This window comes from Mustela lutreola, chromosome 9 (genome assembly GCF_030435805.1).
Source record: "Mustela lutreola isolate mMusLut2 chromosome 9, mMusLut2.pri, whole genome shotgun sequence".
In the NCBI taxonomy this organism is placed as follows: Eukaryota; Metazoa; Chordata; class Mammalia; order Carnivora; family Mustelidae; genus Mustela; species Mustela lutreola.
Window position 1 is genome coordinate 38,180,844 of NC_081298.1, and position 26,603 is coordinate 38,207,446.

At 38.7% G+C, this 26,603-nt stretch overlaps 1 protein-coding gene across 1 annotated transcript in view; it reads left to right on the forward strand.

Annotated features, from left to right (window-relative positions):
- The window catches only part of SPTLC3 (serine palmitoyltransferase long chain base subunit 3), a 138,071-nt gene that overhangs the window by 23,740 nt on the left and 87,728 nt on the right, over positions 1-26,603 (forward strand). The window contains exons 2-4 of the mRNA XM_059134050.1: positions 9,105-9,290; positions 25,121-25,275; positions 25,908-26,056. Coding sequence (XP_058990033.1) covers positions 9,105-9,290; positions 25,121-25,275; positions 25,908-26,056 — 490 coding nt within the window. The remainder of the gene's footprint in view (positions 1-9,104; positions 9,291-25,120; positions 25,276-25,907; positions 26,057-26,603) is intronic.

Sequence of the window (26,603 nt, forward strand, 5' to 3'; positions counted from 1 at the left end):
GGCAGCCAGAGAAAAGTTGTGAAGGAGATAAATCAAGGTGTGAAAAGAAAATTTAATGTTACTTAAGCAACAAACATAAGGCAGGAAATGGGAGATCTTGAGGCAAGTCAGGTCTATGCTAAGAAACTTAGCTTTATGTTGAAAACTAGCACTTCCCCAAGAGAGTCTTTTGTCATGGTCTAGGTGGATATATATGAAAGGTGAAAAATACATTTGATACATGTGCTGGATTTCCCAAAGTTAAAAGGCGAAAGATTTATGCGATCTGAAGAGAAACCAGAGTATTGGATTTCCCAAAGTTAAATGGTGTTTCATTCTTATTATTTTAATAGCATTCAATAAGCTGATTCATTGAGCAAGTATTTATTCAACACCTACCTATGGGAAGCTGTGTGCTAGCAATAGGGAGTAACAGTGAAGAACAAGAAAGATGGCTCATATATTCTACCTTCTGTACACTGCAAATACCCAAGAGACACAGAAGTATATAGCCTTTCCAAAAATGCTTTCTGTTAGTGGCCTTCTCTAGGGAGAGTTTTGGAAATGCTGTGATAAATGGATTTTACAGCTAAAGTTACTTAAGCAGCTGCAGATCTGAAGAGTCAGGATGGAATAAGGAGAGTATCCAGGAGGCGAGAGGGTGATTGCATTGGCCCTGGAGATGGGTTGATGGGCATCTCCTCTGATGCTTTCAGTTCTAAGTTGGGGATCTTTCTCTCCATCCATTCCTATTGCCCTTATCCTTCCTGCCTGCATCTTCCAAGCCCTTAGTCAACGGTATTCTCATTCATGAAGCCTCCCCTACCTTTTCCAGCCAGGGTTAGATAAAACCTTCTCCCAGTTCCCATGGAACCCTGATCATCTCTCTCTGGTCATAGCTGTCAGCCTGTAGTCTGTGGGCACATCCTGACAGATGCTTCTGCAGAGCATTTGGTAACATGGGCACAGTAAGGCTTGGTTTAGTGGTGAAATAGGAAAAAAAAAAAAAAACAATAATAATGAAATCTTTCAGGCACATTTGAGGCTGGGGGAAAAAAAAAAGTTTTAACCTAAGTTGTCATATGTTCATGTATCTCCATGGCCTGAGCAATTTGAGTTGGCTGAGCAAATGTTTCTTTTACTATCCTCCTGGAATACCCTAGAGAAGAGGTTTCCAGTAGTCAATGATTAGTTATACCAGGTGACTGTAGAAGTCCAGAATAAAATTTGTAAGGTGCTTATGTCCAAATTAAACATGACTGTAAACATATAGAATTAAATGATCCACTCTGAGCCCAAGTGTCTCACCTATTTGTGACAGGATGATAGGACTTAGACTAAACTGAGACATAAGAGTTTTATAAAGCATCTCTAAACATTTATATCTACCAAACACATGAGATAAGGCTGTGGTTAAAGTATGCATTTATTAATAACCCCAGACAACTTGCAGGTTGTCAACTGAAGTCCTTCCAAATAAAGTAGAATTGTGTATTCTCATTCTTTTTTTTTTTTTAAGATTTTATTTGTTTATTTGACAGAGAGAGACCACAAGTAGGCAGAGAGGCAGGCAGAGAGAGAGAGAGAGGAGGAGGAAGCAGGCTCCCTGCTGAGCAGAGAGCCCGATGTGGGACTCGATCCCAGGACCCTGAGATCATGACCTGAGCCGAAGGCAGCAGCTTAACCCACTGAGCCACCCAGGCGCCCTATTCTCATATTCTTGTATCATTCCACTTTTATGAGTTTTCAGGCTGTATCATTTGTATATAATTGACATTTCAAAGTATTTTGGAAGAGAAATAAATGGTAATGTGGGAATCAATAAGACAAATATGTTAGAGTAAAAGTAAGAATTCTACTGAAGAAAGAGCTGCTTTGAATTTTACTACCTTAGGGATGATAATTTTTTTTTAAAAAAGAAAAAATATATATAAATACTAGCCATACACACACATACACACACACAAGCAATAAATAAATGTTTCCTCATTTGCTGTATGTCCTTAAGACAATTTCTAGCTACATGGCTGTATTTTTATAGTTTTTACCAGTTATGCTTGTTTTACTGCTAAGACGGTCCATGGAGGGTCTTCATGGCACCATGGTGGAAACAGTCTCCCCTCCTGTGGATTTTTAATCAACTCCCACATTTGAGTGCAGCTTAATCACTGGAAGAAGTCTCTTATTCGATATCATTCAGAGAGGTTCTGTTTCTCTGCTCAAAACCTAGCAACTACAATGTAGGTAGACAGTCATTCTCAAAATGCCAGTATTCTCAGAAGTTTCTGTTCTACCCAGAAGACCTCAGAGGAGGTTTACCCCATTCTCATAATGTGGAAAATTCTGCATTATTCCACTTCAGAAAGGAAGATGGCCCTCTCCTTATCCCCAGTGCTCTAACTTCCCTTCAGCATTTTTGTCATCCTGGAGACAATCTTATTCTTAGACTTCCTACCCTCATAGTGACCCAAACCTGACAGTTTCTTCATTCTCATCCTGTTTCTTCTTTCCATGGACCAACCCAGCGGTGCAATGAAATGTGCCATGTTCCAAGGGCTGCCTCAGTCTGAAAACAAAACCTTCCTTGTGAGTGAGTGGCTAATCTACAGAATTAACTTGATTCCAGATTTGCTCATCCCTTTTTATCCCACTCTAAGGACTACAGCAGAGCAAAGGCCAGCAGCCTGTTTGGGATTTGTTTGTTTTTCAAAATTCTGAGAGGAAAAATTCTACTGAAACTGTTCATGTCCTTTTGGTCAAGATAGTCACTTGTGCTCTCCCTCCCACCCCCTCAGGAACACTGTTCTGGGAATTATACCATCTCTTCCTTTTATCTCCAGTTTGTCCTTAATCTATTGGGTACTTTCCTCAATTCCTCAATATGATATTTCTTTATTCACAAAGAAGCAGCTCCTTTCACTATTAGTACCTAAAGCCACCACCTCCTGCCTGTCCCATCCTTCACCAGCACACTTCTTCAGTGAGTAGTCACCATTCCAAGGTCTGTTGCCTCTACATCCCCTTTCTCCTTAAATCCTGCTGTCCATAAAACCACTCAGGAAACCAGCAGATAAAATCACTTGCTGAAGTTGCCTTGTGAGCGTCCCATATGCAATGTTCTTCCTCAGCTCCAGTGTCCCAACCCTCTGACTTTCTCCCCCTTAAACCTCCCACTACTTCTTCCCTCACATTTGCTGCCTCCCAATGGATTCTCCTTCTGCTTCTCCCTGTGTCTAGGTACCCACCAGGGCTCCACACATATTCTTTCCCTTTCTTCCCAAATATTTTAGTGTAACTCTTTAATCTGTCTTCTCTATTCAGAATATTTCATGAAAATCATAACATTTCATGAGTACTTACTCTGGCTGGTACTTTGCATATATTATCTTGTTTAATTTTCAAATAAACCTTCAGAGCGCCTGGGTGGCTAAGTTCATTGGCCATCCGATTCTTGGTTTTGGCACAGATCATGATCTCAGGGTCCAGAAATGGAGCCCTGTGACCTGTGCTGGTCATTGGAAGTCTGCTGGATATTCTCTCCCTCTGCTTCTACCCCCCTCATGCTCACTCTCACACTCTCTCTTTAAAAAATAAATCTTGGGTGGCAGGAGACAACTCTTATTAGCTCCACTGTATACTTGTGGCATTTGAGGGCAAGAAAAATTAAGGATCTTGCCAAGGGCATCCAGTCAGCAAATGAAAGTGCCAGGATTTGAACCCAGATAGTCTCATGGCTGCCAAAGAGCTCTCCACCATTTAGCTCTTTAGGACTGGGCTCAAATTCTACCTCCTTCAGGAAGCCTCTCCTGACCCCCTAGTGTGATATGGTCCCTCCATTCGTGGCACCTTATGAAATTTATTTTTTACTCAATGTTATGGTCATTTTCACTCCCTTCCCTCCCCCCCCCCACCTCCCACATACACCGTAACATTATCAATCCTGGGAGAAAGGGACTGTATTTATTGATTTCATATCCCTTCTAATGTTAGCATAGGACTGTCTTCAGCCAGCAGAAGACCTACTAATTTGAATGGAAGACTCGTCCCCTATAAAAGTGGGTCCTCCCAGCATGCCCAACACCCTGATAATTTCCAGATGTGACAGGAATCCAGGAAGTGAACAAACCTCAGGGTGTCTCAGAGCTGCAAATGAGCAGGCACTCTAGGCCAGGTGGCTCAGGGTCTGTTTATTTTCAAGGCTGTGAAAGAAAAGGTAGAGCAGAGAAAGAAAGCACATTATGGACTCCCATGCTTTGTCTGTCAGCCTTTGACCAGCAAACTTATTAAGTAAGATTTTAATGCTTCACTCATTTTGGAGAGACAAATCTCATATTTAAGAATAACTATCCAACCCCAGATTGAGAAACCTTTCCCAAGAGGTTATGATGGACTTCAATTTTAAAGAAAGGGATGTAGGGGTGCCTGGGTGGCTCAGTGGGTTAAACCTCTGCCTTAGGCTCAGGTCATGATCTCAGGGTCCTGCAATCGAGCCCTACACCCCACCCCCGCCTGCCTCTCTGTTTACTTGTGATCTCTGTCTGTCAAATAAATAAATAAAATCTTTAGAAATATATAATAAATAAATAAATAAAGGGATGTTGTTAATGAGTCACTTTCCATCTGTTAAGAAAGACCTATATATTTCCCAGTAACTTTATTCTCCATCAAGATATCTCATTTTCTCTCAGCCAAATAAAATTACATTAAATTAAATTAAAATAAACAAATGAAGTTTTATGAGAGAAAGTAGATTTGGTCTGAACTGACGGACCTTGTTGATAATTTCTTCTTTATGTTATAACTTTCTTCCAGCACAAGCAAAAGGGGCAAAAAAAAAAAAAAAAAAAAAAAAGTCACCGTAGTCTAGGCTGTGCACCCCACTGACAGTATTACTTGCATCTAGGTATCTGTTCTGTGCAGTACAGGTTTGCTGCAGAGCCATTTCAAGCAGGAAGTTCCCATGGATTTCAGGGAAATGTGGTGCTTGATTGGGCCACATACAGAGCTCAGAAATGGATACAAGCCAGAAAGGGAAAAAAGGGAAAATCTTCAGCTGATTGTCATAGGATGGCCTGGAAGTGTATCTCGTTACATGTGGCTTCATAACTTAGCCATCTTCTTGGTCATCTAAAGCAGTTAATTTGTGTGTGACGTCACCTGTATTGAGCCCCTTTCACTCACTCCTCCTCCTCTATGATGCCCTTAAAATCAGTGGGTTCCCCAATTCTATCTCAAACCCACTGTTCTTCTCTCTTTATAATTTGTCCTTTATCACATTCACCTTTAACTGTGGCTTAGACTGTGCCTTGTAGCAGTTGACTCCATTTCAGCCAGGGGCTCTCACTTCCTGCATCTCTCGCTGCCTGACAAATGGTCCCACTTCTGTGAGCCGTAACCACCTCCAATTCAGTCTTCCCCCCCATAAGCAGCCCCCTTTCTAATTCCCTGTCTTCTTATCAACAATAACAAAATTCTCCTTGCAGATACTTTCCATTTCCCTCTTCCTTGCTCTTGTACATTAGGTACAAGTTAGGTACTGGTTAGCAGTCACAAAAGTTCATCCACTCCTCCTTCATGAAGCTCTCAAAGTCCCTTCCTGGAATCTGACAAATTGAGGAAAGAAGGACACTAATGATGTGTCCCCATGATGTGAAAGGATCCAGGAGATGGTTCCTAACTGGGTTAGGAGGTCACTTGATGCAGAACATAGAAGTCATCCAAAGGTTAAGCACAGGACAGAGCTAAGGATCAGAGCTGGCATCAGAATACTGAGATCAGCTCTCCATCAGACCTACAGGATAGGTGGGAGGACATAGTGAGAAGGAGGTCAAGAAGACAGGAACCAGGGACCCGGTCTGTTTTGTTCATCGTCGAATCTCCAGAACCTTGCCCATAGCTCACAGAAGGCACACATTGCATTCCCTATAATCCAAATACAAAGCAATGGCTATAACCTCTCATTCAAGACCTCATATTAAGCAATGCGCTCTCACTGTCATTACTTGAGACACCAGGTAATGTTTGGGGAAGTCATATGAGACAAGAGCAACCTCCATCCATCCATGTTAGTTTGGAGAATCTAGAGAAGTAACTTGACAGAATGCATAAATAAGAAGGCAAGGAATTTTAATAAGATTTAGTGGCATCTCATGAGGGTTTTGCTTCACAACTCAAGTGTTCAATGTCATCATAAAAGGGCTTTTAAAAAAATGACTTCAAAACAAGTGATGTAGAAATAAAAAAATACTCATCTACAGACAGATTTTTTTGATTGTCATATATTTTGGGGCTTGGGATAAAACTTGCAGTGACTAGGTCACATAGAGATTTCTAAAATATTGCCACTTAAACAACATAGGAAATGAAGGTGACATATTTTGAAAAGCTGTGATGATAGAATCAAACAGTGTTTGTTGTGGCAACAAAGATTATGACAGTAGCAAAAACAATGCTTCTATTTAATAAGACTTTATATAATTCATCATTCTAAATATATATGTGTAAATTAAATTAATGCATTAAATACGAGTAGACATTTGACAATTTCCTGTAAGTCACTAAAAGTTATATATTCCACGTGGTCCATATACTTGCTCATTGAGAAAAGCAGAATCTGGGCATTGCATTACATTTGTTGAGTGAAATAATGAATGAATGTATGAATACTTGTTAAAGACTAAAACTTAATTAAATCTTAGCCTTAGGAATAATTTACTCATTAATCCTCTAAGCCAATATTGATTGTGTTATAACATGCAATTCAGTTAAACAGGAATCAGAATGGCTCGGTACTAAAAGTTACTTCCACTGGAATTTTGACACCTAATATGAAGAAATACTTCCTCTAACTTTCTGTTATAAAAAATTTCAAACACACTCAAAAGTGGAAAAATAATTTAACCAACATTCACATGACCTCCACCTAGACCCAACAGTAACTTTTTTTAAAGAGAGCAATAGAAAGATTTGGGGTTGGGAGGGGCCAGCAGGAAAGAAACCTAAGCAGGCTCCACACTCAGCACAGAGATTGACATGGGCTCAGTCTCACAATCCTGACACCATGACCTGAGCCAAAATTGAGAATTGGATGCTTAACCGACTTGAGCCACCCAGGCACCCAATAGACTCAACAGTTATTAACATTTTCCCCAAATTGTACCATATATATGTTCAATTTTTGATGGACCATTTAAAAAAATTATAGGTGTCATAACATTTAATTCCCCTAATACTTCAGCATGCCCTGAAGTATTTCCTCACATAACTGTAATACTACTACCACTCCTAACAAAATTAACAATTCCTTAATAAGATTTGGAATAATATAGGTCCTATAATAACCTAGGTCCACATTTGGACCTATGCAATTGTTCAAAATATGGATTTTTTTAACCAGGTTTTTACAACAACAAAACAGTATCCAATGAAGGAAAACACACTGCATTGGGTTGTGTCTTTTAATTTTCTTCCGCCACCCCTCTTTTTTGCTTCTGCTCTCCAGTTTTATTGAGGTATAATTAAGAAATAAAAATGTTTATATTCAAGGTGTACAATATATGTAAACATTGTGAAATTATTACCACATCCAAGCTAATTAATACATCCATCATCTCACCTCATTACCTTTTTCGTGTGTGTGTGGTGAGAACACTTTAGATATATTGTCTTATCAAATTTCAAGTACACTATACAATGTTATTAACCGTAGTAACTATGCTGTACATTAGATCCCAGAACTTATTCATCTTATAACTGAAGACTTACATACTTTGGCCAATATCTCCTCATTTCCCCTATTTCCTGCCCCTGGTCACCACCATTCTACTTTCTGCTTCTGTGAGGTCAGATTTCTTAGATTCTACATATAAATAAGTTCATGCAGTATCCGTCTTTCTGTGCCTGGCTTATTTCATTTAGCATAATGTAGCCCAGATTTATTTATATTGTTGGAAATGGCATGATTTCCCTCTTTTTTGTGGCTAAATAATATTCTACAGTATTTTATATTCTTTATCCATTCATCCATCTACAGATACTTAGATTATTTCTGTATTTTGCTTATCATAAATAATGATGCAATGAACTTGGAGGTACAGCTCTCTTCAAGACACGGATTTCACTTCCTATAGATCTATACCCAGACCTGGGATGACTGAATCATGTGGTAGTTCTGTTTTTTAAATTTTTTGAGAAACCTCATATGGGTTGTACATTTTCATAATGGTTGTATGAACTTGTATTCCTACCAGTAGTGTACAAGGATTGCCTTTTCTCCACATCCTCACCCACACTTGTTATCATTTACCTTTTCGATAATACCCATACCCTAATAGGTGTTAGATGGTATCTCATTGTGGTTTTCATTTGCATTTCCCTGAAGATTAATGATGTTGAGTACTTTTTCATATACTTATTGGCCATTTGTAGGTCTTCTTTGGGAAAATATTTAGGACTTTGCTCATTTTAAAATCAGGTTACATGAGGGGTTTTTAGTTGTATGAGTTCTTCATTTGAGATTTGGTTTGCAAATATTTCTGCCCATTCCATCTGTTGCCTTTTCATTTTGTTGATAATTTCCTTTGCTGTGCACATTGTGGGTTATCTGATTGTTTCCTGATGAAGTCCTTTGTCACCTCCCCTTCTTTTGATGTTTCTGGTGAAGTGGAAGTTGGATATGAAAACTTGACTAAATTCAGGCTAAATGCATCATTAGTGTATTGAATCTTACACTCTGATAAGAGCACAAGTGATCTTATTCCAACATTGGGGAAGGAATTTGATCACCCGGTCAAGGTAATGACCTCAGATTTGTGATTAGGGAGTAACTGATGGGAGTGATAACTTTGACATCTTACAAAAACTGTGTTCCTCATTAACCTTTCACTTGATGGATTTAGCGCCTGTTGAGAATTTTTGCCTGAATCCAGTATTTTATTAGGGGGTTGTAAAATAAAATGCACCTTTCTGATTGCCCTCATTCATGACCAACTTCCATTTTTCTCTGAGCACTTTTTATGATCTTAGTGTTCTTTGAAAGTTAAAAGCTTCAAAGTCCAAAAATTTTTAAATATATGTTTTATTGTCATGGAAGAGAACTAACCTTCTGTTTCCTTTTGTGTTTTCAGCAAAATGGGTGGCCACATGTTTACGATAAGCCACTTGTTGAATCCTTTGAGGAAGCACCTCTTCACGTGATGGTTTTCACCTACTTGGGATATGGACTTGGAACCCTATTTGGCTATCTCAGAGACTTTTTGAGGAGCTGTGGAATAGAAAAATGTAACGCAGCCATAGAGCGAGAAGAACAAAAAGTATGTATGTGTACCTCCTTGGATCTTTGTCAATGCATATTCTTCTCTTAAGTGTTCTCAGAAGTTGTGATGCATGTACAGGTCCTATAAAAGAGTGAGACACGCAGAAACCACTCAGGGTAAATTCTATTCATCTCTGCCCCATAAACACCATCTTCCACGTGTCGGACTTGTTTTTGTTTTGTTTTGTTTTTAACAAATATTTTATTAAGAAACTACTGTTCTCTAGACACTGAACTAAGGGTTTTCTCATACATCATCATATTTAATTTTTATAACAATACCATGTGACAGGTATTAAAATGCCATTTTAAAGGGGCGCCTGGGGGGCTCAGTGGGTTAAGCTGCTGCCTTTGGCTCAGGTCATGATCTCAGGGTCCTGGGATCGAGCCCCACATTGGGCTCTCTCTGCTCAGCGGGGAGCCTGCTTCCTCTCTCTGCCTGCCTCTCTGCCTGCTTGTGATCTCTCTCTGTCAAGTAAATAAAAATCTTTAAAAAAAAATAAGTAAAATGCCATTTTAAAGATGAAAAATCAAAATATAAGAACAAGGGCTTTTGGATAGGACTGGACTCTGGTCTTCTTGTTGCAAGATGAATATTATTTATGTTCTACCCTAGAATAGAAAAGTGTGCCTGAGTGAAACATGGAATTTTAATTTTATATAGTTCATGATTTCTCAACTCTGGTACCATTGACATTTTGAATTGGTTAATTCTTTGACATGGAAGGAAGGCTTTCCTATGCACTATAAAGTTTTTAACTGCATCACTGGCCTCCATTCATATCAGTGAGTTAGCGTTCTACCACACACTTGTGACAATCATACATTTCTCCCAACATTTTCAAATGGTATCATGAAGTTCAAAAAACCCCAATTTAGAACCACTAATATAGATACTTTTGAGAGTTAACCCATACAAGTTTATATCATCCTCTTTTCACATAGACCTACTAGGACAACCTGGCAAATATTCTGCAGAAAGTCTGCATTTTCCTAACATGTTCTCCAAATTGGTTCATATGACTTATGATGCCCTGAATTCCTTCTTTCTAAAAATTTTTTTGAAATACTACGATGATTATGGGCAAGGATTGTTCCACATGAGGGAGTCTCGAACACATCTAAGCAAAGAAAATAGGGAAAGAAAACATGGTGTGAAAGAGGTAAGAGAAAGCATTGTACATTCAAGAAACCAAGGAATTCCAATGACTGGACTATTGTGAGTGACAGTGGGAGTATGTGGGGAGAAAGATTGTTTGAGAGGCAAGTAGGGACCAGATTATAATGGGTTTTTATAAGCCAAAGGTATTTATTATAAGAACAATGGGTAGGCATTGAAGGAATTCAGGCAGAAGAATGCGGATTTACAGATTAGAAAGACTATGTTCACTAGCCTATGAAGAAAGGATTGCAGGACAGCACAGACTTAAAAAACAGTTAAGAGACTGATGCAGAAATCTAGCTGAAAAATAAAAAAAGCTGGGTGAAATCTTGGGGTAAGACCAGGGTAGTTATAATAGGGGTGGTGATAAGAGATAAGGCCAAGAGATGCTAAAGAAGATGGAGTTAACGATGGTTGGCTTGACTTGGGGAATTAGGGAGATGGACAAATGAAAGACCACATCCAAGTCTATGCCTTGGGTAGCTGGGCAGGAAGAAGGCTGTGGCATTTTTAAAATGGAAAATAAAGGAGGAAGAGTCAATTGGAGGACAAAATGGTCAATTCTTTTTTTGACAAGTTGAGAACTGGCAGTTAGGTAGAAAGGTTTGGATCCCTGGAGGAACATCCCTGATGGATATTGTGGCATCTTTAGCATATCTTAAGCATATCAGTGTTAATCAAAGCCACAGAAGTAGATGAGATCTCCCAAGGAAGGTCTATAGAGTAAAAAGAGGAAGGGAGAGATGAGAATGAAGAAGTTTAGAGAATTTAATAGCTGTAGGAGATGGAATTTCAATTCAAGACTAGGAGCAAAGTGACAATTTAAAAAGACTTAAAATAGTTTAGGAAAGAGAGATTTGTCCTTAAACTGGGAAAGAGGTAGATGGAATGAAGAAAAGGGAATTATAGAGATATTTAGGAGGTAGATATAGAAAATATGATAAAGGGAAGAAACCAAAGTAATCCCAACTTTTTGCTTTGGTCAGTGGTGGTGGCACACCCATCGCAATGGCAAAGTTTCGTATTAACAAAATTATGAGCACAGATACAGTTTTGAGTATGTACAGGTCTGTAAGTGGCAAAGGATATAGAAACAGTTGAATCTGGTAGGAGCTGGTAATGAAATGGGAGACTGGGATAAGGAAAGCAAGTTCTTCCTGGCCATTCTCACAAGGATCCCACAGCCCCTCCCTGACACCAGCTCGAAGCTCTCTTATCACCAATCTACCTGCTCCCCAGGTGTAGGTAACCAGTGCCCAATAGATCAGCACATTTTAGAATATTTAATGGGACAGAGGGTGAGTCAAATGTAGATTTCTCGGGTGTGGCATCCCTTAGCAAGCTTCGGCTTCAACTCTGCCATCTATTCCTACCCTGTGCCAATGTTCTTGCTCGAGCAACCCAACAGGGCTAGTCACTTTGGTCTTTCCAAAGCATGTCTTACATTTCAAGCAGAACATCGTTATATATAGGCAAACTGGTTTCCAGGGAAGCAGACTCTGAGATGGAGGCGTGAGGGCAGAAAGGTTTCTGGGGTGCACTCCTGGAAGCAACACCCGTACACCTGCAAGGGAGCAAAGGGAGCAAGATGAGACAGGTGAATTGTGATGCAGTCCGAGCCAAGGCCCCAGTGGATCCCACAGGGAGCTTTGGAGATGGAAGGGCCTTCCAGAAGCCTTCCTCAGGGATGGCAGGGTGTGGAGTCTCTAGTGATGATAGATGGGGGACTACCACCGTAGAGGGATGTGATCCCGGGCCAGGCAGCCCCCTTCAGCAAGCTGTCTGCCTCCAACACTCCTGGCACTGGGGGAAGGGGTGCCTGGTCCCCAACAATGAGTCATCTGGTCTTAGCAGCCTGCATGGCAGCACCTGTCACTACAGCTGCAAGCATGACTCAAACCACCTCCCAGCAGGAAGACATTGCATCAGAAAAATGAATGCCCTGTACTTCTTGACAAAATAAATTCTTTTCCTCCTGGTTGATCTCTGTGAGGTAGAGAGCACCAGTCAATCAACTAATTCACCTTGGTGGTCATACCTTTCACATGGCACATTTTGTTACACGTTCCTTCCTGTGGAGCCCCTTTAGACATTTATAATCTCCCAGTGTAACTGGTTTTAATAAATTGCAGTGGCTACAGCTGCTATGTCCTTTTTGATGGGACTTGGTCATGAGAAACCCATCTTCAGGCTGACCTTTAGACTTTTACTATTTTTCCCCAGCTCCGTCCCTCTGACAGTACCCTTGCTTTGTGTTAATAAGCTACTTGAGCCATGTCTTAAAGTCTCTTGCTGGAAACACACTGCTTCCCAGTGACTCCTGGTTCTCTTAACAGAAATGAGCACTATATTCTATTCTTTTTTTAAAAGATTTTAGTTATTTGAGAGAGAGAGAAAGAGAGAGAATGAGAGAGAGAGAAAGCATGAGAGAAGAGAGGTCAGCAGGAGAAGCAGACTCCCCACTGAGCAGGGAGCCTGAAGGGGGACTTGATCCCAGGACTCCAGGATCATAACCTGAGCCGTAGGCAGTTGCTTAACCAATCGAGCACCCAGGCACCCTATATACTATTCTAAAAGCGTGGTTACTGAGGGTGAATTGTCGCTTTAGACAAACCAGCCAAGAGCCAAGTGACACCGGGAAAAAAGTACATCCAAAAGAGCAATTATTTTTTTCAAAAAGATCATGAAGAGATGCTGATTCTGATTATACTCTTCTACTCCATGTGCATTCTTTTTATTTTTAATAAAAGTTGCATTTAAGTTTACAGCATGATATTTTGATAAAAATATACAGATATCATTACAGATAAAAATGATGGTTGCCGTGAAGCTAACTGACATGTCCCCTTCCTCATTTCTTTCCTGTTTTTCAAATACAAGAATTTATTAACTCAATTTTCCTATTTTCTCCCTTACTGGGATGACTCCTCTCATAATCAAACCATCCATTCAAACTAAAATGTTGCCCCAAATTTAGAATCCTTTTGCATTCTTCTTTTTTATTTCTAGCCCCAATACCCTGAAGCTGACTCCAAAACATAAAGGGTCTGACAGTCCTCTTATCTACATCACTTGGTGACTGATTCACTTAGTATTTCTGATTCACTTAGTATAAACTAAGTGAACAGAAAAAAAAAAAAAAATCAAAATCTTCGTCCAGAAGAAAATTTCAAAAAAATCACAGGCCTAGGACATCGGGCATATCAGATCGACTCCACTAGCAATCAGAAGACACTGGCAAACAATAGGACAATACAGACATGTACAAGTTTAAATATTCTTGTTTAAATTTTTTTTTTTTAAGATTTTATTTATTTATTTGACAGAGAGAAATCACAAGTAGATGGAGAGGCAGGCAGAGAGAGAGAGAGAGGGAAACAGGCTCTCTGCTGAGCAGAGAGCCCGATGTGGGACTCGATCCCAGGACCCTGAGATCATGACCTGAGCCGAAGGCAGCGGCTTAACCCACTGAGCCACCCAGGCGCCCTAAATATTCTTGTTTAAATTCTCCTTTTAATGCTTAATTTTGGGGACACATGTATCTTTTATTTAAAATCCAAGGCCACTGCAGCGATGAATTGCAATTCATTAAAGACCTCTCGATAAATCACTTTCTTAACTTTGAGTTAACTTTGCAAAATCCAGAAGATGTCAGCAAATAGAATAATTAGACGACTTAATTTTGCAAAATTCAGAAGATGTCAGCAAATAGAATAATCACATGAATGTCAAGCATCATCAGAGACTTGAAACCTCCAAGCACAGTCCCATTTCTCAATCCCTGTAGTTTGATAACAGGTTAAGCAAGACCTGCTCCACAGGGCATCAGCCTGTTAGAAAACATAGCAGTTTAAGTCCATGTTCACTCTAGACCCAGAGAGTCCCTGTAGCTCCTCTACAAGTACATCCCAGACATTTCTGGCCCATCCCCAGAGATTTTTACTCCCACATGAAACAAAGAGGGTTCAGCAAGTTGTAACTGTAAAGAATTTTAAGACAGATCTCCAAATATGTGCCTGAATTAAAAATTGCCCTTTTGTATGTACATTTTGCACCCTGCTACGATAACAAGATTCACCCAGAGAGACTTTCTTCTGAGTAATTTGAAGGATGAGTTCCATTAGGGTCACGGGGTATGAGTTTTGTCCAAAGCAAACAGATGGCCCAAGCACTGGTCTTCCTGTTTGGACCTGGGTGAGTCCAAAGTCAGAGAGCTTTCACTGGGGTTTCCTTGGAAACTTAACATACTAGCCAGCAGCTGGTGAGATGGTAATATTAGACCAGTGATTCTCAGCCTCGGCTGTACATTGGAATCACCTAAGAAGTTTTAAAAGCTACTAATACCTGAGCTTTACCCACAAATATTCTAATTTAATTTGTCTGTGGTATACCCTTGGTGAGGTTCATAAAAGCTTCCCAGGTGATTCCATATGCAGAGAGTTAGAGGCCAGTGTTTTAGAACAATGCTTCTTGAACTTTCCTGGGGGCACAAAGGGTCACTCCCTCACTTCCTTGACTTACCTATCTACAAAGAAATCAATAGCTTTAAATGCAGCAGAAATTGCTGGCCAGTGAAATCCCCAGTCTCCCCAACCAGACTTCATTCCAAATACATCCCAGATGCTTCTAAAAAGCAAATGTACCCTCACAAGGGCTGAATATTTTCCACTATTGCTTCTAGGAGAGAAATATGTGCCATAGGTTGGAACACTAACTCTAAAATCATAGTTCTAGAAATATTTTGTGAAGTAAGACCACATCGGTAAAATCAGATCACAGCCTCAACATAGTGAATACTCAGGTCAGTATTTATTTGTGAACATCCAAATAAATACACGTATATACATGTTATACACACACATATAACTTCTGCTGTGTCATTAAAATGTTAGTTTAATCATTTTTTAGTGCTTTTACAGTATAGACTTTGCTTCCCTTTGCAAGAAGGAAGCTACAAATAGGAGGAAAGCAGAGTTCACTGATTTTTTTTAATTCTACCAAATATTTATTTGTTTATTTATTGTTCAATTAGCCACCATGTAGTACATCATTTGTTTTTGATGTAGTGTTCAACGATTCATTAGTTTCATATAACACTCAGTGCTCATCACAACACATGCCCTCCTTAAATACCCATCACACAGTTACCCCATCCCTCCATCCCCCTTCCTTCTGTAACTCTCAGTTTGTTTCCTGGAGTCCAGAGTCTCTTATGGTTTGTCTCCCTCTCTGATTTCTTCCCATTCAGTTTTCCCTCCTTTCCCCTTGGTTAAACATATAAGTGAAACCACACTGATAAGGCAGAACTTTGCTATGTACACCAATGGTACTAACCAATGTGTGATATGGGTGGATTATGACAAGTCCTAATGAAGAACCCCTGAAATCTTTTTTCCCTTTCCTCTTTGTTACAGAAATAACGAGCAAAATCCTTCTTCCTGTGTTTTTTGTGCACTTAATTACACATAGGTTCATTTGCACCCATTCTTTTCCTTAGCATAAATGGGATTGCATCATACAGACTTCTGTGTAATTCACTTTTTTCTCCCCTAACTAAGTCTGAAGACCATCACATGCCAATACAAGTTTACCCCATTCCTTTTAATACTTTGCATGATGGTATTCCCCAATGTGGGTATATGATTATTTGTATTATCATTTTTTATTATTTTATTACTTCAGATAATTCCTCAATGAGCAGTACGTGCATTTATTTGAGGATGATTCCTAGAAGTGGCTTTCTGGGTTCAAGGAATGTATATTTCAACTTCTGAGAGATTGGCAAATTGCCTTTCAAAAGAGCTTGCCCAGGTAGACTCTAGTGAGCAGTTCCTAGGAGTGCTTGCTTCCTTACCAGCCTTTGATATGTTGATATGATCAATGTGTTTTTTACTTTGGCCAGTCTGATAGGTGAACATTTTTTGTTCTTGTCTTAATTTGCATTTTCTTGATTAATAGTGAGACTGAGCTTTTCTCATGATTGTTAGTACTTTATACTTAATCTTCTTGAATTGCCTATTTTTATCCCTTGCTCTTGATTTTATTAAATTGGTTTTTTCTCATTGATTTCGAAGAGACTTTTGTATATATCCATATATGAATAATTTATCTATTAAGTGATTTCAGGTATTTTTTAAATTCTGTTTCTTGGCTCTTAATTTTTTCTATGTTCTTTTTAGCCATATTTACATTTTTAATTTTTAAGTCGTATGTCTCAGACATTTTCTTTTGTTTTCCTTGTTGTTAGTTTTTGCTCTTTGGGGAGAGAGAGAGGACTTTTAAAAAAATTATTTAAATTCTAGTTAGTTAACATCTAATGTAATATTAGTTACTGGCATTGAATTTAATGATTCATGACTTACATATAATACTCAGTGCTCAACACAGGTGCCTTCCTTAGTATTCATCACCTGTTTAGCCACTCCCCTGCCCACCTCCCCTCAGCAACGCTCAGTTTTTTCTTCAGTTGAGTCTGTTGTGGTTTATCTTCCTCTCTTTTTTATTTCCTTTCTCCTATGTTTATCTATTTTGTTTCTTAAATTCCACATATGAGTGAACTGGATGGTATTTGTCTAACTCTGACTGACTTATTTCGTTTAGCATAGTGCACTCTAGCTCCATCCATGTCATTGCAAATGGCAAGTTTTCATTCTTTTTGATGACTGAGTAATATTCCAGAGAGAGAGAGAGAGAGAGAGAGAGAGAGAATGTGTAACACATCTTCTTTATCCATTCATCTGTTGATGGACATTTAGGCTCTTTCCATAATTTGACTATTGTTGATAATGCTGTTGTAATCATCAGGGTGAGTATGCCCCTTCCAGTCAGTATATTTGTATCTTTGGGGTAAATACCTAGTAATGCAATTGCTGGGTCACAGGGTAGTTCTATTTTTAACTTTCTCAGGAACCTCCATACTGTTGTCCAGCGTGGCTGCACCAGTTTGCGTTCCCACCAACTGTATAAGAGGGTTCCCCTTTTTCTGCATGCTCACCAACATCTGTTGTTTCTTGACTCATTAATTTTAGCCATTCTGATGGGTGCAATCTCATTGTGGTTTTGATTTGTAGTTCCCTGAAGAAGAATAATGTTGAGCATCTTTTCATGTGAGGAGGACTTTATTTTTTAAGAGTGTTTTAAATTGTCTTTAATTGAAATTTTTACCCACTGATTTGAATTATTGATCTATTTGTCTATTTTTTCGGTAAATTTGGAAGTTTTTAGGTAATTCTTAAAGATCTTTTCTTTGTATATACTTTAGAATTAGCTTGTCAGGCATTGAATTTTTTTTTTAAAGAAACTGTTGCCATTTAATTGGTAATATATTATTAAATCTATAGGTATAGGTTAACTTTGGAAAGTTTGGCATTTAATAACATTTAGTCTTCCCATTTAGAAACTGATATTTTCTAAATGATATGGAACATTTAGAAAATGATATGTCTCTCCATTTATTTAGGTATTTCTCATGTCCTTTAATAAAATTTTATTTCTTTATTCTAAGGTCTGATATTTCCTCTTATGATCATTATTTGGATATGAATTTTTGATGGTGGTGGTATTTGAATATTATTTTTTTCTCTATCTCATATTCTAATTAGTTATTGATGGCATATAGGAAAGCTATTGATATTTTCATATTTTAATTCCAGATGCTACCACCTTAATGAATATCTCTCTTCAGGTGCCACAGCTTCTCAGATAGTTGTATTGGAATGTCTTGCAGTTTTCCATGCGTGCCATGAAAAACTGAACACTGTCTTTTTAAGTCTATTAGAACAAACTTGCTAAGTATGTAACTTGGATCCTCTAGACTTACTTATTTTTTGTCTTCTCACACTTATAATTTCTGAGAAACGTGTGTTAATGTCTTCCACTGTGATTATGGATTTGTTAGTTTCTCTTTTTCTTATGTATTTCAGTGTAACTCTAAGATACATGAGTTACGGCTCCTACAATTCTTGGTGGGTTTCTTTCTTTTATCTTACTTTACTTTGCACTCTGTTATGTCTGATATGAATATTTATACATCTGCTTTTTCTTCAACAGTCATCTCTTTATTTCCGTCTTTATCACTTTCAGAAAATGTAGCCCTCTTATAAGTAGCATATCAATTTATTTTAAATCAAATGTGAGAGCTTTTGTGTTTTAATAAAATAATGTAGGTTATGAACAATTACTTTCTTGAACCATATGAAATTGCTGTTCTTATAGGTCAAAAACAAACATTGGCGACTCCTTGTGGTTAAACCTAATACTTTAATTACTCGTGTGTTTGAACTTATTCCTGCCACCTTTATATTTGACGCTTACATTTTCTTTTTTTTTTTTTATTTTAAGTACTTTTCCTTTCATACCTTTGATATATTTGATTAAATTTTATTTGTTCTGCCACTCTTTTTCTCCTTGTCACTGTTAGGAATTGTATATAGTATTTCTCCCTGCTATTTGTTTAATGTTTCTCTCTCTCTCTCTCTCTCTCTGTGTATATATATGTGTGTGTGTGTGTGTGTGTGTGTGTGTGTGTGTGTATACACATATGTGTGTGTGTGTGTATATATATATATATATATATATATATATATATATATATATGATACGGTTAGTGACAAGAATCTTCCACAGACCAGGAGAAGAATTTCTTTCTCCCACATACCCATTTTTCCAGAGTATCATTTATTTATTAATTTATAGATTCTGTTTCTTTATACCTCATATACAAAACTACTTGGGTTAAACCATAGTCCATTAATTTCTTCACTCACTACTCTTCCAGGCATCTTCTCTTCCTCCTTAGTTATTTCATTGTTTTGTTGAGGTATATACTCAATTATTACAGAAAAGGTCTGTGGGAGTTAAACTCATGACTCCTTACATATATTGGAATGTTTGTATTTGGCTCTCTCATTTGATTGCTGGCTTGGCTGAGTATAAGATTCTAAGTTCAAAATCATTTTCGTTCATAATCTTTTTTTCCCTTGTCACCTATAAAAGTCTGAAGCAATCCATTTCTTGTTCCCTTGTATATAAACTGCCTTTCTTCCTTCTCTAAAAATACTTGAGGTTTTCCTCACTATCCCTGGAGACTGAAATTTAATCAGTACCCAGCAGATCATTTACACCTTAAGATTCAAATCTTTCTTCCTTTCTATAATTTCCCCCTGCCTCTCCTCCTCCATCTTTTTTTACCTTTTTTTCCTCCTCTTGCACTTCTTCTTATCCTCCTTTTTTTCAATCTTGCAACTCCCATTAGAGAGAATTGGATCTTCTCAATCTGTCTTACATTTCTCTTGACTTGCTTCATATTTTCTTCTCTATCCTTTTTCATCATGTCCTGGAAAACTTAACCAACTTGTTATTCTAGCTTATTAATTTGCTTTTCAGGTGTCCATTTTACTTTTGAACTGTTGATCTTTTTAAAGCATGCATTGTTCTGCTGTTTTTCTCAAAAGATGAATATATTTTAAATTCTTTCTCTGTTTGTTCTGTTAAGTCTTTTCGCTAGTTGTTCTGCTTACTGAATGTGGTACCTCTAATGCTAGTTTTCCTTAAATAGCACTGACACTTTGTCTATGTTCATTTCTTTTCTTATTAAAGAATCCTTATTTTCCTACATATTTCCCTATCTTGAGTGACCAGAGAAGGGAAATGGAAGGAGTTGCCAGGACCAATAGCTGCTATTCTTGCAGTGTGGACTCCTAATCTCTCTACATTGGGGCATTGCTCTTCCATTCCGCTTCTGGTACCTAGCAAGGAGATTTGTCCTGTGGACATCACAACCGCTTCTTACTTATTAACCCATAAAAAGAAGACAAAGAGATCTAGCTTCCCACTTAATCACCCTATCAATTTCTTTAAAAAAAAAAAAGATATTTTATTTATCTATTTGAGAGGGAGACAGTAAGAGAGGGCATGAGAGGTGAGATGATCAGAGGGAGATGCTGACTCCCCGTGGAGCTGGGAGCCCGATGCAGGACTCCATCCCCAGGCTCTGGTGCCCTGACTATCCATTTCTTAAGGTTATTTACTTTTAACTTTAAACTCCCCTACAGTTAGCTTATGTCCAAACCAATCTTCTCAGCATATGTTTTAAAACTATGGTTTCCTGGGACACCTGGGTGGCTCAGTGGGTTAAGCCTCTGCCTTCGGCTCAGGTCACGATCCCAGAATCCTGGGATGGAGCCCCGCATCGGGCTCTCTGCTCAGCAGGGAGCCTACGTCCCCCCTTCTCTCTCTGCCTGCCTCTCTGCCTACTTGTGATCTCTGTCGAATAAATAAATAAAATAATTTTTTTAAAAAAGAACTATGGTTTCCTATGGTTTTACTTCTCCATTGGTCAGATCTTATATGTGTTCCATCTTTTGTGATGCTTCAGTATTTCCGATTTAGTAATGATACTCTTGATTGTCTTTCTAGGCATTTATAAATTTATTTTGTTTCTTAAACATCTTTTGTCACTTCAGAGGACCTTTAGATGAGTAGTAGAATAGTTACAAGCACTGAGTCTACCATTTTTATTCAAATCTCCCTCTAATTCCTTAATAGAATTAAACTTAGCCATCTTGACTTTATGCTTCTCATACTTCAAAGAACTGTTTATGATACAATGTCCTTTCCAACAACAAAGAAAAAAATGAAATTTTTTTTATTATCCAGAGCTTGACTTTGGTAGGAGAAATGGCTGTTTCCCAAAAGGAAATAATGACATAAAATGAAATATTAGGTTAGAGCAGAAGTGTAGGTGAAAACAAAGTGTCCATGTGGGCAAAAATTCATAATTGATGTTTGATAATGATTTTATCTCTCTACAAATTCATGGTTTTATTTCATACTGAATAAGCAGGTGTTAAATCAAATAAGAAGCATGCTTCCAAATTTGGCAGTTTTTTTCACAATGGGCCATGGATATGTTCTCTTCACTTCCTTATAAACACCTAGCCCTGTAGCATGATTATTGAAAAGAACACTGGTTTTAGAACTCTAATTCCCAATTTGTCCACTCAGATTTTCTGGCTTTCCACTGATTTGTCTATAAACATTGGACAGAAATATGTATAACACTTGGAAAATTATAAAGTATCCTACAAGCTTAAAGGTGAAAAAAGATTATCATATTGCAGTAGAAACAAAGACATTTTTGTGGCTGCATTTTTAGATTTTGCTCAACCCTCCTATACCCTACCCCCCCCCCCAAACAATTCTGTCCTTATGGCCCAAATTTCACTGTCACATCTAGCCATTTGTGTCAGGAAGAAAAAGAAAGATAGTGAGTAGGCCAGTGACAAGTTACATCTACAGATGGTTACAGGTCCTCTTGCAATGCTTCTGTCTTTGCAATATCTAGCCCAGTTTCATTTTCTGGTATAGCGAAAATGCTGTGGGAGGCTTACCTGAGATTAGAGGACATTGACCTTTGGAAGGTGTTGACTGCTCCTGAAGAAACCTCACTGGTGCTCAAAGGAATGGGGTGGGGTGAACATACACCCATGCAGACGCAGGAAGCTTACAGGTGCAGAGTAAGAGCAAGACAATGCCACAAAAGAAGGCAGTTCTTACCCAAACCAGACCTTGAAATCTAAGTAGTTCCCTCTCAGGGACACATAGACTGCTGAGCTTGTGTTTCAGATCTCACACAACTCACAAAGAAATGGCTCTCCATGGCTAAACAAAACACAAAAAACAAACAAACAAACAAAAAACTAGCTTATCCCTTTGGCAGAGAAGTTTCTGCCAAATTCTATTCTAATTACTAAGAAATATGAAGATCATTCCCTACTACAAAGTCTTCTCTGATCCCACAGAATAGGTTAGAATCCCTGGATCTTGCCCTCAAAGTATTTGTCTCAATAAAAAACTGGCTACCCATTTCCTTGTAGATAGAAAATCTGGATGTCTGGGTCAGAAAGTTTGGGCAAGATAGAGTATTTTTCACCATCCCTCGAGAGGCTGTGATAGCATATCTTTATGAGGCTCGATGATGAAATGCCCTAAGTTGTTTCCTGAAGTAAATGCCAAGTTCCTTAAGATGAGCGGACACTCCTCCATGGTCTGGCAAACTGTTGGCACTAACTTTCCATATCATGGGTCATGGTTTTTGTTTTTTTTTTAACTGGGGTTTTGGAGGGAAGCTTGCACAAGTGGGGAAGGTGCCAGCCTGAAGTCACTCTGAAGTGACTGCTGAGAAGGTGACCGAAGCCAGAGGCTGACTAGAGTTTAGCTACTCACCTTGCTGGGTCTAATTTTCCTCACATGGGTCAAATGGGTGCTTGAAATCTACAGTTTCTATGTACCCCCTGCCCTGGTATCCTGTGCATCTTGTCATTCTGCACTGAAATTAATTTTGTTTTTGGTGCACCTGAGTGGCTCAGTCAGTTAGGCATCTGTCTTCAGCTCAGCTCATGATCCCAAGGTCCTGGGATCAAACCTTGTATCAGGCTCTCTGCTCAGTGAGGAACCTGCTTCTCCCTTTCCCTCTGCCATTCCCTCATTCTCACTCTCTCTCAAATAAATAAATAAATAAAATCTTTAAGAAAAATAGAAATTAATTTTGTTTTAATATTATAGACATAATTATTGTTTTTCCTACCTAAAGCCAAGTGTTTTCCTAAACGAACTATTAACTTTATTTTGAGTAAGATTTCTCAAAAAATCTAAAACTATAATTCCATTTGGAGTCTAAAAATAAGACTTACAGACCTACTTCTCTATTTTCTCTTGATGGTATGAATGTATATAATGTCATTTCAATTAAGGAATAAAAAATTAGAAATAGAAGGACACAACATTTGGGGATATGGAATAATCTATAAGTCAGTGAACAGTTTAAAAAAAGAAGAAATTGTTTGGAAAAGATTTTCCTGAAATTATACAATCTCCTTTTCTCTCAAAAATATGTCAGGGTATGTGCTATGATGAGTGCTGTGAAATGTGTAAGCCTGATAATTCACAGACCTGTACCACTGGGTCAAATAATATATTATATGTTAATAAAAATATTTTTTTAAAAATGTCAATTTCCCTGTTAGAACATAAATGGGTATAATTATCATAACTTTGTAGCTTTGAATCTTAAAATTTCTATCAGGATACTTAGAATTTAAAGGACACATGCATTTGGTATGAAATTGTCAACTTACAGATGTAACCAGTAAAGTTGTCATTTTCATCCTCCAAATTTGCATATAGTAGATAGTCCCCATCATGTGCTGGGGTTGTGGTTATAAACATTCTTTCTTATAGGCAATCACAACTCCCTCCCCGGAAATGATGCCGTGCCACTAAAAAACCTAATGATGTTGCAAACCAGACTGTGGCTTGGGTGCAACCACCAGCCATCAAAGCATGCAGATACTATATATTTTTCCCTGTAATGGATCAGCTCAAGAGATGAGTAGCCAAACCAGTAGCACAAGAAGGTCTTCCACAAAGCCTTAGCCCTAGTCCTCCTTGTTCCCTCAGGAAATTACCTCTATTCCATAATGGGAGGGAGAGAAAAGAACTCAGAAAGGATAGGAGAATAGGAAAGCTCCCTCTTGGTTATTCAGTGGTTCCTCATTGACTCCAAGATAATGCGTGAGTTCTTCATCCAGACACTAAAAGGTCCCACTTTCTGTGCCCCACTGGTTTTGCCACCTTAACACACCACAGGGAATAATAGTGGATGGGATTAGGAAGATAACAGGGAGCAGATGGCTCAGAACGTTGGCTTTGACCCTAAGTGAGGTGGGAGCCATTATAGATCAGGCAGGAGTGACAAGAACTGTCATATGTTTTATTTTCATTCATTCTCAAAAACACCCTGCACTTCTAACGCAGACCCATTCATCCTGAGTGCACTCGCCAAGCATCCATGTCCAAAGCAATTTCATTCCACCTTCGGTGCCCAGCTTCAAGATCCCTCCCACGTAAACTACCTTGATTGCTCCAGCAAGATGTGACTCTCCCTCTCATTCTAATCTTACAAATTGCCCAAAGTACTTGGCTTAGACCAACGTTTTGTAATTTCTGCCTTGTACTATGAGGAGTTAGATGACCAAAAGTTAGATATATTTTGCTTTGAGCTTCAGCTGGACTGTCAACCCCTCAAGCATGGCTTACCTTTTATAGAGCAAAAACGGTGCTGTCACTGCAACTGTGAGAGAAGCCAGGTGCCTCCACAATCTCATCAACTCAGTTTCCAGGCCCTCGGCTATGTGACAGGCAGCCAGCTGCCAAGAGTTTTGCCAATAGGTTATGATCAAGTTCATCCACATTTCTGAAAACGTGAGTGGGGAAATTCATGTTCAAAAAATTTAGGACCAGGTTATCATCTCACCACTTTTCTCTCCCAAACTCCTTTGATATAAACATCTATTGTTACTTTTCAGACGGTATCCTGCAAAGATTCCTTGTGTCCACCACTCATTTGGGGACTTACCTCATGTTGCACTATCATCTTTGCTACCTTTCTGTGCCACGTTTTTCTTACTTCCTTCCACTAAAATGTAAATTGTTTAGGGATGGAGGCCTCACAGTGTTCTCTGTGGACCCACCTGTCCCCTTACCGATAGGCCCTTGCTCCAAAACTATGTGCAGTGGACTATGTTCACAGCTCTTCCAGTTTTCAATTGCTAAGAAAATACAAAAAGCAGGAGACCAAAGGTAAACTGCTGCCTCTGTTGTAACAGGATTTTGTGCCGCTTTATCAAAACTTTGAGAATTTTTACACGCGGAACCTGTACATGAGAATCAGAGACAACTGGAACCGGCCCATCTGCAGTGCCCCGGGGTCTCGGTTCGATGTGATGGAGAGGGTGTCGGATGACTACAACTGGACATTTAGGTGAGGCAGCCTTCTGGAGGGTCTTGGTTGAAAGAAATTCTTCCCAGGAAATCCTAGCATGGGCATTAAATTACAGAGCTGATAAACATCAAACCATGGAAGTTGCTGTCCTTCCATCATTGAGCCTTTTGCAAGCCCTGGTAATTCCAGTGGGGGAAGTCATAGTTATTCAGTTGCCAAGGGTGGCTGTGTTAGATTAAAATAAAGCCTGTGTCAGAAAGTGCCGTCTACACAGAGCTAGCCACGAAGAGCCTTTTCAGCCCTACTGACAATTTTACCCCCCTACTTCTTGCTGAAGGAAGCAGTGATGACCAGGGCTCTTTCTCACCTACAAAGTTCTTGCTGGAATTTAAACAAGAGCACAGGTGTCACGGAAGTGAGCAGCCAAGGAAAACCAGGGCTAAATGATACTCCATGGCTTGTGATACCTTTTTTCCCAATACTCTGCCCAACTTCATTTTGGCATTACTATCCTCCAAGGGCATACCATTTTGTATTGACAGCAATGCACACCAGAAAGGAAAAACAAAATATATGATTGGGGCCAGACCCAAGATATCCTTGGATGAGTCTTCTGTGGGGCACTAGGATGATGTTAAATGAGAAAGCCCTTTGTGGTCTTCTCTCTGCAGGTTCACTGGAAGAATCATCAAAGATGTCATCAACATGGGCTCGTACAACTTCCTTGGCCTGGCTGCCAGTTACGATGAATCTATGAGGACAGTAAAGGATGTTTTAGAGGAGTATGGCTTAGGTGTGGCCAGCACCAGACATGAAATGGGTATGTATGTTCACCATTTTGAAATTTTGTCCAGTTGGGCCTCAGATTCCCTGTGGCAATTTCTCAAACCTAGATCGCATCTAGACGGTATACCTCAAAAAGCTGTTATAAATTGCAAAATGAGAAAGGTACCTGAAGGTCTTTTGGGAAATTCCAAACATTATGTTCTTGTCAGACAGTTTATTAATTACAGGTTTAAATTTTCCAGAAAAAATGAAAATGGATCTTTCATTAGACCACATTATCTAAAATAACAACTCTTGTGCCTCTTCCATTTGATCCGTTTCAGGATCCTTCCCTCTCCTTTTCTTTTTTTAAAACAGCCTTAGTGAAGTATAACTGATATTGTTAAAAATTATACTTACTTAATTTATACAATTTGATAGGTTTTGATATATAAAAACACGCTGAAACCACCACTGCAATCGAGGTAATAAACATGTCCACCACCTTGGAAAGTTTCTTTGTGTCCCCACTTTTTGTGGTAAGAACACTTCACATGAGATCTACCATTTCAACAAATTTTTAAAGTGCACTGTGCAGTATT